Genomic DNA, 12,285 nt, shown 5'->3' with positions numbered 1-12,285 from the left:
CAGCTTTTAGGCCAAACAATTTTACCAGCATCTTTTTCCTGGCCATGGTGATTGTTTTGTGTTCCTCTTTCCGCTGGTTTTCTAAGTCATCTATAATGAAAGCGGATGCAAAAGTACCTATTTGGTGCCTTTGCCCTTTGCTTGTTTTCCATGATCACTTCCCCAGGTTTTCTTGCTTTCCAGAGTTTTAGTTACTTTTCTCCTATTTAAATACTTATAGGAACATTTATTATCTGTTTTTATATTACTAACTAGCTTTCTCTTGTGCTCTTCTTTCTTTGTCCTTTTATAAATCACTTTTTTGCTGGTTCTTAAATCTGACTAATCTTCTGAACTGCTGATAACCTTTGCAGATTTGTATAGTGTTTCGTTCAATTTGATATGATCCTTAACTTGAATTATGGCTGATGCATCCTTCTCAAAAAGGTCTTTCTTGTTAGGATAAATCTGTAAGAATGATTAAATTTCTCTTTAAATGTTGTTCCTCTGCTGTCCTACCTTTTTAACCTGGTTTCCCAATTAACATTGGCTGGATCTGCTTTCATTCGTTTACAATTCCCTATATTCACGGTGAAAATGCTAGTCTTAGAGTCACACTTCAAACTGAACATGATTGCTGTCACCTGGAGGTTCTTTTAATCTGAGGTTACTAAGTAATTGTCTCTCATTGCTTATTACCAAGTCAGAATAGCCTGCTCCTTAGATAATTGTTGAACGTGCTGACTTGAAAAATTGTCCTTCATACACTATAAACTCATGTTCCATGCTGCCTTTGTCAATTTGATTCACCCAATCTACATATAGATTTAAATCGCCCATTATTATTGCAGTAGCTTTCTTATATGTCCTATTTATTTTTTCCTGAACACCCTGTCCTACCATATAACAACCGTCAGCAGGCCTATAAACTACTCAGTCGGCGAGGACAAGGGAAATAAAATTGCAAAGAGCAAGAGTGGGAGTTCACTCTGAGAGGCAGCAAGAACAGCAGTGGATAAAAGTGGCACTGATCAGTGTGGGAGGAGGGAAGCGAATCCAGTACAAAGCAGCATGGAAGGAGAGTAATGAACCCAGTATGAAGTGGCACAGGAGGACAGCAGCAAACCCAGAATAAAGCAGCATTGGAGAACGTGGCAAACCCAGTATAAATCAACACAGAACAGCAGCAAACCTCTCAGCACGAATGAAGGTCTGTGAACCCATTATAAAGCTGCACAAGAGGAGAACAGCAAACCCAGCATAGAGCAGCGTGGGAGGAGAGTGACAAACCCAATGTAAAGCAGCTTTAGGGCCATTACATGCTAAATGGAATTGAGCTCGTGAGGCTAACAGTGCACTTGTGTCCCAAGCAGATAGTTCCTGTGGGAAGCACAGTAGGAGTACCTGTGTCTGTATGTCCTAGGCTCATACAGTGGAGTCTGATTTACCCAGTCTTTTTAGACCTCCTTGTCACTGGACCAGGCCTTGCTTCAATAAGCCACCCCATGTTAAAAGAACTAATGCACAGGCATCTTGCACTCCTTAAAATTAAGTTCGGGACCTGGAATGGCAGGACCTCATGGACAGTCTCAACAGTAACAGATTGGAACTGTGTACTGCTGTCACTGCCTGGGTGCTGTGATATTTCAACATTGACATCACCGTCTTAAGGCAAGGGAAGGACAGCTCTAGGAACAAGACGGCTGTTACATCTTTTGGAAAGGTAAACCAGAGGAAGATCATCGCTGCCACGGAGCTGTCTTCACCATTAAAAATGAACTCGGGGAGTCTGAGACTCCCCTAGTGGAATAAATGAACATCTCATGACCCTTCAGCTTACCCTAGCCCAAAGCCAGTGTGCTGAGGTCCTCAGCATATGCCCCTTACAGATAATCCCAAAGAGGAATTTGATTCCAGCCTGAATCAATCCTTGGCCAAGTCCCAATGGGCAACAAGCCCTCCTTGACGACCTCAGTGCCAGAGTTGGAAAGGACACAGATCTGGGGTGGTATAATCAATTGGGAGTGAGGAGCTAGGGAAATCCAACACCGGTGATATCCTGCTTTTTACAAAATGCCCTTCATACGGCCTTGTCATAATCAACACCTTGAAGAGAAACGGGTACAAGACCTCATGGCAACAACCTTGCTGAAAGAACTGGACCCTACCTGCACAACTGTTATCATTTGAGCAAGGGTTGCAAGGACGTGTGTCACCTAAGCCTTGACTGGAGTCGACGACAACTGGACAGACCACTGTCTAATCTGCTGCGTGATCAAAATCAGAATAGCTCTAAAGCAGTGAAGGCAGGAAGCACCAAGACTAGTCCGACAAGAATGACTAGGCAACCCAAGAGCTGATGAGCTATAAGCTCAAAACTTTTCAGAAACTAAAACAGCAACCCAACTTGAGAACCAGAATGCAGCCCTAAAGATGTCTGAAGGCTGAGGTCCAGCGAAATACCTGTGAGCTAAAGAATAGATGGGTGGGTGGAGAAAGCGCAGGATATCCAGCAGCTATTCAACAACCATGATGCGCAAGGTAAAGGGGAATGCCATAGTCTTCTATAGGCAAAATAGTAAAAGGACATTAAAAGAAGAAGGACGTAAAGGGAATTTACACATGAAGGCTGAGGGTATGGCTGAGGTATTAAATGAATACTTTGAATCTGTCTGTACCAATGAGTTACATGCTACTTAAGATATGGTGACAGATGAAGAAATTCAGTCCCTAGAAGGTTCAAAATTTATGAGGAGGAAGTGTTGAACAATCAACCAGTACTGAAAGTTGACAAGGCTTAGGAACCAGAGGAGATGCATCCAAAGATATTGAAGGAAGTGAGAATCAAAATCCCAGAGATGCTGGCCATAATCTTCCACCTTCTCTACTTGCGAGGTGCCAGAGAACTGTAAATGTTATGCCTTTGTTCAAAAAACGTTGGAAGGATAGCTCTAGCAATTACGGACCTGTCAGTTTAACCTCAGTAGTGGACAAACTTCTAGATTAGGATAGAGTTAGGGCAGCATGGTGGCAGTGGTTAGCACTGCTGCCTCACAGCACCAGGGACTTAGGTTTGATTTTGGCTTGGGTCACTGTCTGTGGAGTTTGTACGTTCTCCCTGTGTCTGTATGGGTTTCCTCCAGGTGCTCCGGTTTCTGCTTTCGGTCTGAAAGATATGCTGGTTAGGTGCATTGACCATACTAACATCTCCCTCAGTGTTTGCAAACTGGGGCCAGAGTGTGGCAACTAGTAACAGTAACTCGTTCACAGTAACTTAATTGCAGTGTTAACATAAGTTTACTTATGACACTAATAAATAAAATAAACTAAACTAGTAGTCGCATGGAAAAATGTGAGTTGATTAGGAAGAGTCAGCATGCGTTTAAAGGGGAAATTGTGCTTAACTAATTTGCTGGAGTTTTTGAAGAGGTAACTCTGAGGGTAATGCTGTTGATGTGGTGCACATTGACTTTGAGAAGGCACATGATACAGTGCTTCACAACAGACTTGTCAGAAAAGTTATAGCTCATGGAATAAAAGCAATGTGGATACAAAATTGGCTGAATAATAGGAAGCTGAGTATTATGGTCAATGGCTATTTTTCAGGCTGGAGAAAGGTTTGCAGTGGTTTTCTCCAGGGGTATCAGTATTGGGACCTTGCTTTTCCTGACGTATATGTTACTGACCTCAATCTTGATGTTATCACTAGATGATTTTAGCTGTCAGAGTAGATGGAACCCCACACTGTAATAACAGATCTTGAGATTTAAAACTTGTGAAGTCTGCTTGGGAATTATCTCTTGTCTGATTGTGTCCTTGGGACTTTGCAGCTTGCCTCTCACAGACTGAGCTGAAGATTTTCAAACCCTTTTTTAGTCAGTCAAGGTGATGATGAGTATGTACTAGAATTTTAAACTGATGTTTTCAATATAGTGTCCAACATCTCTTTCAGTAGTTGACACAAAACTTGGAAGTGTTGCAAACTGTAGAGAGGTCAGTGTAGAACTTCAAAAGGAAGTAGACAGTAGATGGAGTGGGCAGATAGGGGGCAGAGAAGCGCGAGGTGATGCATTTTGGTTGTAAGATCATGAAGAGACAATATAAAATAAGGGTTAAAGTTCTTAAAGGAGTGCAGAGCAGTGCGACCTGGGTGTATATGTGCATAGACCATTGAATGTGGCAGGACAGGTGGAGAGAGCAGTTAGTAAAACATATGGTAGTCTGCATTTTATTAATAGGTGCAGAGGGTAGAAGAGCCAAGGAGGTTACATTGAACATCGAAACTGCACCAATAATAATCCCACGCAGGCCTTATCCCCACATCTTTGGAGTGTGGGAGGAAACTAAAGCACTTGGAGGAAATGCACGCAGACATGGGGAAAATATGCAAACTCCACACAGTCACCCAAAACCGAAATTGAACCCGAATCCCTGATGCTGGGAGGCAGCAATGCTTGCCACTGTGCTGCCCTATGCATGCATTGGAGAGAGTACATAAGGTTACAAAAGCAGTTCCAGGGATGAGAACTTCAGTTATGAGGATAGATTGGCGAGGTTGGGACTGTTCTTGGAGAGAATAAGGCAGAGAGGAGATTTGATAGATGTTCAAAATCATGTGGGTGTGGATGGGGAGAAACTGTTGCCATTCACAAAAGGATTAAGAATGAGAGGGCACAGATTTACAAAAGAAGCAAATGTGGTGGAAAAAAAATGTACAAGTGGTTTGGGTCTGGAATGCACTGCCTTGAAGTGTGGTGGAAACAGGTTCAGTCGAGGCATTCAAGAGGGCAATAAATGATGATGTGAATAAAAAACAATGTGCAGAGGTACAGCAAAAAAGCAGTTGAGTGGCATTAAGCCATGTTGCTTCTTTGGAGAGCTGGTGCAGATATAATTGGCTAAATGCCCTCCTGTGCTGTAACAATTCTGTAGGTTTCTTTAATGCAGTCAAGTCTACTAGTGGCCCAAGCATGCTCATCCCAACCCATTGCTGGCCAAGAATGGAGATGTGCTCATCAAAAACAGAGGCAGTAAGCCTCTGGAAGGAGCACCTCAAGTGTCTCCTTAAGAGACTCTATCTTCAACTCAATCATGCAGCATGTATTTTGGATCCACAATCCACCCAATTTACGTTTTGACTGTGGTCAAGCAAGACAGTCATTACACTGGCACTTTTCTTGGTCTTCCCACTCCAATGTTCTGTCTCAACCTCAGCAAGCTCCCCCCACCTGCTGGAACAAACAGTAATCTTTTCAACCTCTTCTGTCTGCAGGTCAGTTCCAATGTTGTACCATCCTCTGTCATTGAACTACAGTATGCAGATAATACTTGTATCTGTGCACACTTGGAGGCCAAGCTCTAAGCTGTTGCTGGTACCATCACCGAGGCATACAGAGCATGGGCCTTAACATGAGTAAGTTAAAGGTTCTCTACCAATCTGCTCTCCAGTTATCAAAATCCATGGTGAGGCCTCAGGCAATGTGGGTCACTTTCCATACCTTGGGAGCCCACTGTTAACAAAGGCCTTTAGTGTACTAGCACAGCCTTTGGTCACCTGAAGAAGAGTGTTTGAAGACCAGCACCTCAGACCTGGCATGAAGCTCATGGTCTACAGAGCAATAGTGGTAGCTGCCTTCGTATATGGCTCAGAGACATGGACTATGTACGGTAGTACTTGGCACCTCAAAACTTTGGTGAAATACCACCAGGGTTGCTTTTGCAAGACCCTGCAAACCAATTGGCAGGATAGGCATACCAGCGTTGGTAATCTTGCTCAGGCCAACATTCCCAGCATTTACTGTGGTCAGTCAGGTCTGCTGAGTGGGCCATGTCGTCCACATGCCTGAGACTGCCAAAGGAAATACTTGGAGGTTTGACCTGGCTCACAAGCCACCAGAGAGTGAAAGAAACGTTTCAAGGTCACCCTTAGCCTCCTTGGAAAAAATGCAACTTCCCCACTGACACCTGGGAACCTCTGGCTGAAGACTGCTGGAAGTGGAAGGAAAGACTCCAGGAAGGAGTAGTGGTTAGCACTGCTGCCTCACAGTGCCAGGGACCTGGATTCAATCCTAGCCTTGGGTGACTGTGAAGTTTGCACTTGCTCCTTGTGTTTCCTCCAGGTGCTTTGCTTTGCTTCCCTTCCCACAGCCCAAAGATGTACAGCTTGGGTTGATTGACCATGCTAAAAACTGTCCCTTGATGTCCCAAGATGTATAGGCTAGGGACACTAGCAGAGTAAATATGTGGGCTTATGGAGTTAGGGCTTGGGTAGGGTGTTCTGTTGGAGAGTCAGTGTGGACTCAATGGGCTGAAGGTTTCCTTCTGCACTGTAGGCATTTTATGACTCTCGAGAACTGAACACCTTGAGTTCCATTGCTGAGAGCTAATTGAAGCCAAGTGTCAATAGTGAAAGGAGCGCATTGCAATCTGGATACCCCAGCCACTTGCTCCTCCAACCACTGTCTGCTCCACCAATGATAGTAACTGTAAGTTGACTCTTGAGGGATTGCTTAAGAAGAAGATAAACTACTCCCACAAATGACCTCATACTGTTAGCATTTCTTACCTTGACCCAAACGGATTCTATATTTGCTTTTTTGAGCCAGAGCCAGTACTTTCATTACTGTATTAATGGCATCCTTCATTAACAGCATTATCCTAACCCTTTTCCTGTTTTTTCAAAATGTCAAATCCTTGTCAATATTTAGGTCCCAATCTTGGTCCTCCTGCAACAATATCTGTGTAATGGCTATCAGGGCATACTTGTTTATTTCTGTGCATGCTAACAATTCATCCATTTTGTTTAGAATGTTGCACGCATTCAGATACATAGTCTTCTTACCATCTTTGCAAACCCAGCCTTATCTGCTGTTGCACTTGTTTGCTATCCCTTCCTGTCACACACTGGTGATCATTACCAAATTGCAATTGTACTCTATTAACTTGTTTCCCATTAGTTAATTACATCTTGTCTTGCATGATTCTCCCCTCTCCCAATTTCATTTAAGTTAAAGCTCTCCCTGCCATCTTAGTTAAACGACTTTCCAGAACAGTGGTCCCAGCAGGATTCATGTGAAGACCCATTGGTATAGCTCACACTTCCCCCAGCACTGGTGCCAGTGCCCCATAAATCAAAACTCATTTCTCCCAACCAAGTCTTTGAGCAACGTAGTCATCTCTCTAATCCTATTTACCCTAAACCAATTTGCTCATGGTTAAATAATCCAGAGATTATTTTGAAGTTTTTTAAATTTGGCCTCTAGCTGTTCATATTCTGCAAATAAAACTTCTTTCCTGGTCCGATGTGTATCATTGATAACAACGGAGACCGTAGCCACTGGATCTTCCTTCAAGTTCCTTTCCAGCCTAGGAGTTTGCACGTTCTCTCCGTGTCTGCATGGGTTTCTTCCAGGTGCTCCAATTTCTTCCCACAGTCGATCTGGAGGAGTGGACCGAGTGTAGGGTAACAAAGCTTGCAGATAACACAAAGATGAGTGGGAAAGCAAATTGCGTGGAGGACACAAAGTCTGCAGAGAGATTTGGATAGGCTAAGTGAGTGGGCAAGGATCTGGCAGATGGAGTATAACGTTGGTAAGTGTGAGGTTATCCATTTTGGAAGGAATAATAGTAAAATGAACTATTATTTAAACAGTGAAAAATTACAACATGCTACTGTGCAGAGGGACCTGGAGGTCCTTGTGCATGAATCTCAAACTCAGTTTGCAGGTGCAGCCGGTGATCAAGAAGGCAAATGGAATGTTGGCCTTTATTGCAAGAGGGATGGAGTATAAAAGCAGGGAGGTCTTGCTGCAATTGTACAAGGTACTAGTGAGGCCGCACCTAGAGTACTGTGTACAATTTTGGTTCCCTTATTTAAAAAAAGATATATTGGCTTTGGAGAGGGTGCAGAGAAGGTTCACCAGGTTGATTCTGGAGATGAGGGCGTTGACTTATGAGGAGAGATTGAGTCGACTGACCTGTACTCATTGGAATTTAGAAGGTCGAGAGGAGATCTTATAGAGACATATAAGGTAATGAAGGGGCTTGACGGTAGAAGCAGCGAGGTTATTTCCACTTAAAATGGAAAGAAGAACTAGGGGACACAGCCTCAAAATACGGGGGAGTCAATTTAGAACAGAGTTGAGGAGGAACAACTTCTCCCAGAGGGTGGTGAATCTTTGGAATTCTCTGCCCATTGAAGCAGTAGAGGCTACCTCATCAAATGTGTTTAAGTCACAGGTAGATAGATTTTTGACCAATAAGGGAATTAAGGGTTATGGGGAGCAGGTGGGTAAACGAACTGAACCACTATCAGATTAGCCATGATCTTATTGACTGGCAGGGCAGGCTCGGGGGGCTAGATGGCCTACTCCTGCTCCTATTTCTTATGTTCAAAAGATTTAGCTAGTTTATTTATTAGTATCACATGTAGGCTTACATTTACACTGCAATAAAGTGTTGAACCTGCTTGTTCCAAACTTCAGATCATCAGAACTCAGTGTAGAAAAAAAAGACATGTTCTTCTCAATGCAGATTTTTAACATCTTGAGTATTTTGTCATTTCTTTTCATTGTAATGGTTATTGCTTTATATTTTCTCTACACTGAGTCACCCCTTATTGGTATAGTGTACTTTTGAATAAAACACTTGAATTAAAACATTCCAAAAAAAGTCTTGTTTTAATATGGGCTCTGACCAGTGAAATTTACTGCTTAATTTAACCCCCCCCAGCAACAAATCTTCTGGTCAATTTGAGTTTTGAACCTAATGTTGAGGTTAATGATAAGCCATGATGTCCAGATTGCTGGCTGATTATAAGAACATAAGAACATAAGAAATAGGAGCAGGAGTAGGCCATCTAGCCCTTCGAGCCTGCCCCGCCATTCAATAAGATCATGGCTGATCTGTCGTGGCTCAGTTCCACTTTCCCGCCCTCTCCCCATAACCCTTAATCCCTTCTCTTATCAAAAACCCATCAACCCGCTTCTTAAAAATATTTAGCGAGGCAGCCTCCACCACTTCAACGGGCAGAGAATTCCAGAGATTCACCACCCTTTGAGTGAAGAAGTTCCTCCTCAACTCCGTTCTAAACCGCCTCCCCTTTATCTTGAGGCTGTGCCCCCTAGTCCTACTGTCTTTTTTGAGCGGGAAGAGTCTCTCCACCTCTATCCTATCCATCCCATTCATCATCTTATACGTCTCAATGAGATCTCCCCTCATTCTTCTAAACTCTAACGAGTACAAGCTTAGTTTATTCAGCCTCTCCTCATAGCTCAATCCCCTCAACTCCAGTATCAGCCTAGTAAACCTCCTCTGCACTCCCTCCAGGGCCAAAATATCCTTGCGCAGGTGCGGCGGCCAGCTGTATGGGAGGATATTGCTGTCAGCGGAAATGAGAATAAGCAGGAAACTCAAGATTGTGGACAGTTTTGAAAATAGAAAGCCTCAACTGCGCCACATTAACTACATCTGTAAGATACTTGAAGTATCCTCGTTGAGGATTACAATAAGTCAATGTTTTGATTGAACTTTGTGCAGAATAGACTTAAAAACTTCGCAGGTTTATGGGCTGTTGCCGGAGAGTAAATGATAAGCGTACAGAATTGTGCAAAGTTGTAGAACTTTGCAGCACCTCCAAGATTTGATTTGTGTATTTCAATATCACTTCAGATGCTTTTTGCTACCTTGATGTTCCTATGGAATCTGTTGTCCTGTTCCAAATATTTTGCTTAATTTGCACTGGTAGATATTTTCAACCAATAAATGAATTTAAATGAAAATACTGTATGGCATTTGATTGTAATTGCCTCACGCTGAACCATCTTACTGGAATTGATCATTACTTGTAGTTGATTTGAACTGAGACTAGTAGCTTAAACTAACTTTTGAACTTCAACAGGTCAATCTTATGAAGTCCGAATGCTAGATAACCGAAAAATAGGAGATTTACCAGAAATAAGTGGAAAAATGGTTAAGGTGGGTCACCTTTTCATCAAATGACAAATGGTTTAGTCAATGACTATCAGTGTAAATCAATGACTAAAGCACGTTGATGTATACTTAATTGTAATAATTTGAATATTTTTTCCTTGGTGTATAATGTGAATCTGGATGAAGATAAGCCTTTGACTGACTAGTTAATTCCTACTAAAGCAGCTGTAAGAAAGTCCCAGAGAGTTGGTTTAGATACTCTGTTTGCCACAATTGGTGTATTTCAGAACTATTCATTGAGTAGGTTTGAGAAAATCTGTACGGGATCTCAATAAGTGAGATTAGGAATTCGAATGTGCTACAAGAGTCAGGCAAATAGATTTGAAAATATTAGAGAGGCATACTATGAGTGTAGGCTGCAACAGAAGGTGCAAGTGGCCACGGCTGCTGTACTTCAGAATTAATTTGCATAATGAGCCATATACAGATATATTGCTGGCAAGGATTGCATAGGACCCCTGGCCAATTGCATCCTCCTCCCTCCTGTTGTAACATTCCTGTTGCTACTTTTGCTGAGATAAGTTAACTTTCTAACTAAGGATTGAACTTGGGACAGATTTGTATCATCTCAAGCAGCAGGAAAAGAAAATTACGTTTAGAGTCACCAGAGTAGATCTCAAAAAGATTTGGGTACAATTTCCACTACCTAACAATACAGTCAAGTTTGGCAAAAATTCCATTATTCATTTCCCTTTTATGTAGAAAATAATTACTCTTGTACCATTTAAATCCTAGAGTATCGTGCGAGTTGTATTCCATGACCGTAGACTTCAATACACCGAGCATCAACAACTGGAAGGTTGGAAATGGAACCGACCAGGAGACAGACTTCTTGATTTAGGTACGTTTTCTGCCTTGCTTCTGTCATGTTTCCCCTTCTCAAAGTCAGCTACTATAGGAAGCGATTCCTTAGCCCCGCTTGTGCAAGTGCAAATCCTGTCATGGCCGGAAACTCTCATGAGAGGGGCAGTAACAGAATTTGTTTTGGGAGATCTCATTTTGAGATTCTTCCTGCCTCCAAAAACGGAGACCAGATGCAAGGCAAATCCACGATCATCCCCATTACCGGTGCTCTGCAAGTCTCTATCCTCAACCCTTACTCTACTCCTTATACACCTTTGACTGTATAGTCAAATTCCCCTCCAACTCAATTTTCAGTTTGTTGATGACACCACCATTGTGGGTTGGGTTTCAAACAATGACGAGACACAGTACAGGAAAAAGATAGAGAATCTGGTGAACAATAATCTCTCCCTCAATGTCACCAAAATGAAGGGGATAGTCATCAACTTCAGGAACCGTAGTGGAGGGCATACGCCAGTATACATAAATGAGAACGAAGTAGAAATAGTTAAGACCTTCAACCTTTTAGGTGTCCTGACCACCACCAAACTGTCCTGGTCCCCCTCCATGTGAATGCTACAGTCAAGAAAGCCCATCTATGCCACTACTTCCTCAGAAGACTAAGGAAATTTGGCATGTCTGCTACAACTCTCACCAGCTTCCACAAGTGTACCATGGAAAGCATTCTTTCTGGTTGTATCACAGCTTGGTATGGCTCCTGTTCTGTCCAAGACTGCAAGAAACTGCAAAGGGTCGTGAATGAAGCCCAGTCCATCACTTAAACCAGCTTCCCATCTATTCCCATCTACACTTCCTGTTGCCTTGGAAAAGTAACTAGCCTAATTAAGGGCCCCACACACTCCAGACATGCTATCTTCCACTTCCATCAGGAGAAAGATACAAAAGTCTGAGATCATGTACCAATCGACTCAAGAACAGTTTCTTCCCACTGCCGTCAGCATTTTGAATGGACTTACCTCGCATTAAGTTGATCTTTCTCCACACCCTAGCTATGATGTAACATGACATTCTGCGCGCTGTCCTTTCCTTCCCTACGTACGGTATGCTCTGTCTATAATGCAAGAAACGATGCTTTCCACTGTATATTAATACATGGGGCAATAATCAAATTATAGGGCCACACTAGTAGGGTGACACTGCCAACAGCAGGGCCCGAAGGGGTCAATGCCTACAGGCCAGCCTATTGTTGTTTGCACATTGGGGGGTGTCTGATAATGCTGGCAATGACGGAGTGGATCTTGCAGGTTAATCTGAGATTGACCTTGCTGGTGTCTTTAGGCTCCCCCCATTCACAATGCAAATCATCTCCCCCTCCAAAAAATTACTTAAGTGTGGATGGAGGATTGCGTTTGGGATTGTGCTGATCATCCCCGTGTTTCCTGTCAGAGACGACGCTTAGGCATTTTTTTGAGGAATTGCATCCTTAAGTATTTGCAAGATACAATAAATAAG

At 42.8% G+C, this 12,285-nt stretch overlaps 1 protein-coding gene across 2 annotated transcripts in view; it reads left to right on the top strand.

Moving 5' to 3' along the window:
* The window catches only part of LOC145346441 (upstream-binding protein 1-like), an 87,737-nt gene that overhangs the window by 21,441 nt on the left and 54,011 nt on the right, over nucleotides 1–12,285 (top strand). For both annotated transcript variants that reach the window (XM_080193676.1, XM_080193677.1), the window contains exons 3-4: nucleotides 9,878–9,954; nucleotides 10,705–10,810. In XM_080193676.1, the coding sequence (XP_080049802.1) occupies nucleotides 9,878–9,954; nucleotides 10,705–10,810 (183 nt within the window). The remainder of the gene's footprint in view (nucleotides 1–9,877; nucleotides 9,955–10,704; nucleotides 10,811–12,285) is intronic.

The sequence above is a fragment of the Carcharhinus amblyrhynchos genome, chromosome 8 (genome assembly GCF_965287045.1).
Source record: "Carcharhinus amblyrhynchos chromosome 8, sCarAmb.v2.hapA, whole genome shotgun sequence".
In the NCBI taxonomy this organism is placed as follows: domain Eukaryota; kingdom Metazoa; phylum Chordata; class Chondrichthyes; order Carcharhiniformes; family Carcharhinidae; genus Carcharhinus; species Carcharhinus amblyrhynchos.
The sequence above is the reverse complement of the archived record's forward strand: the minus strand, read 5'-3'. Positions and strand labels throughout refer to the sequence as shown.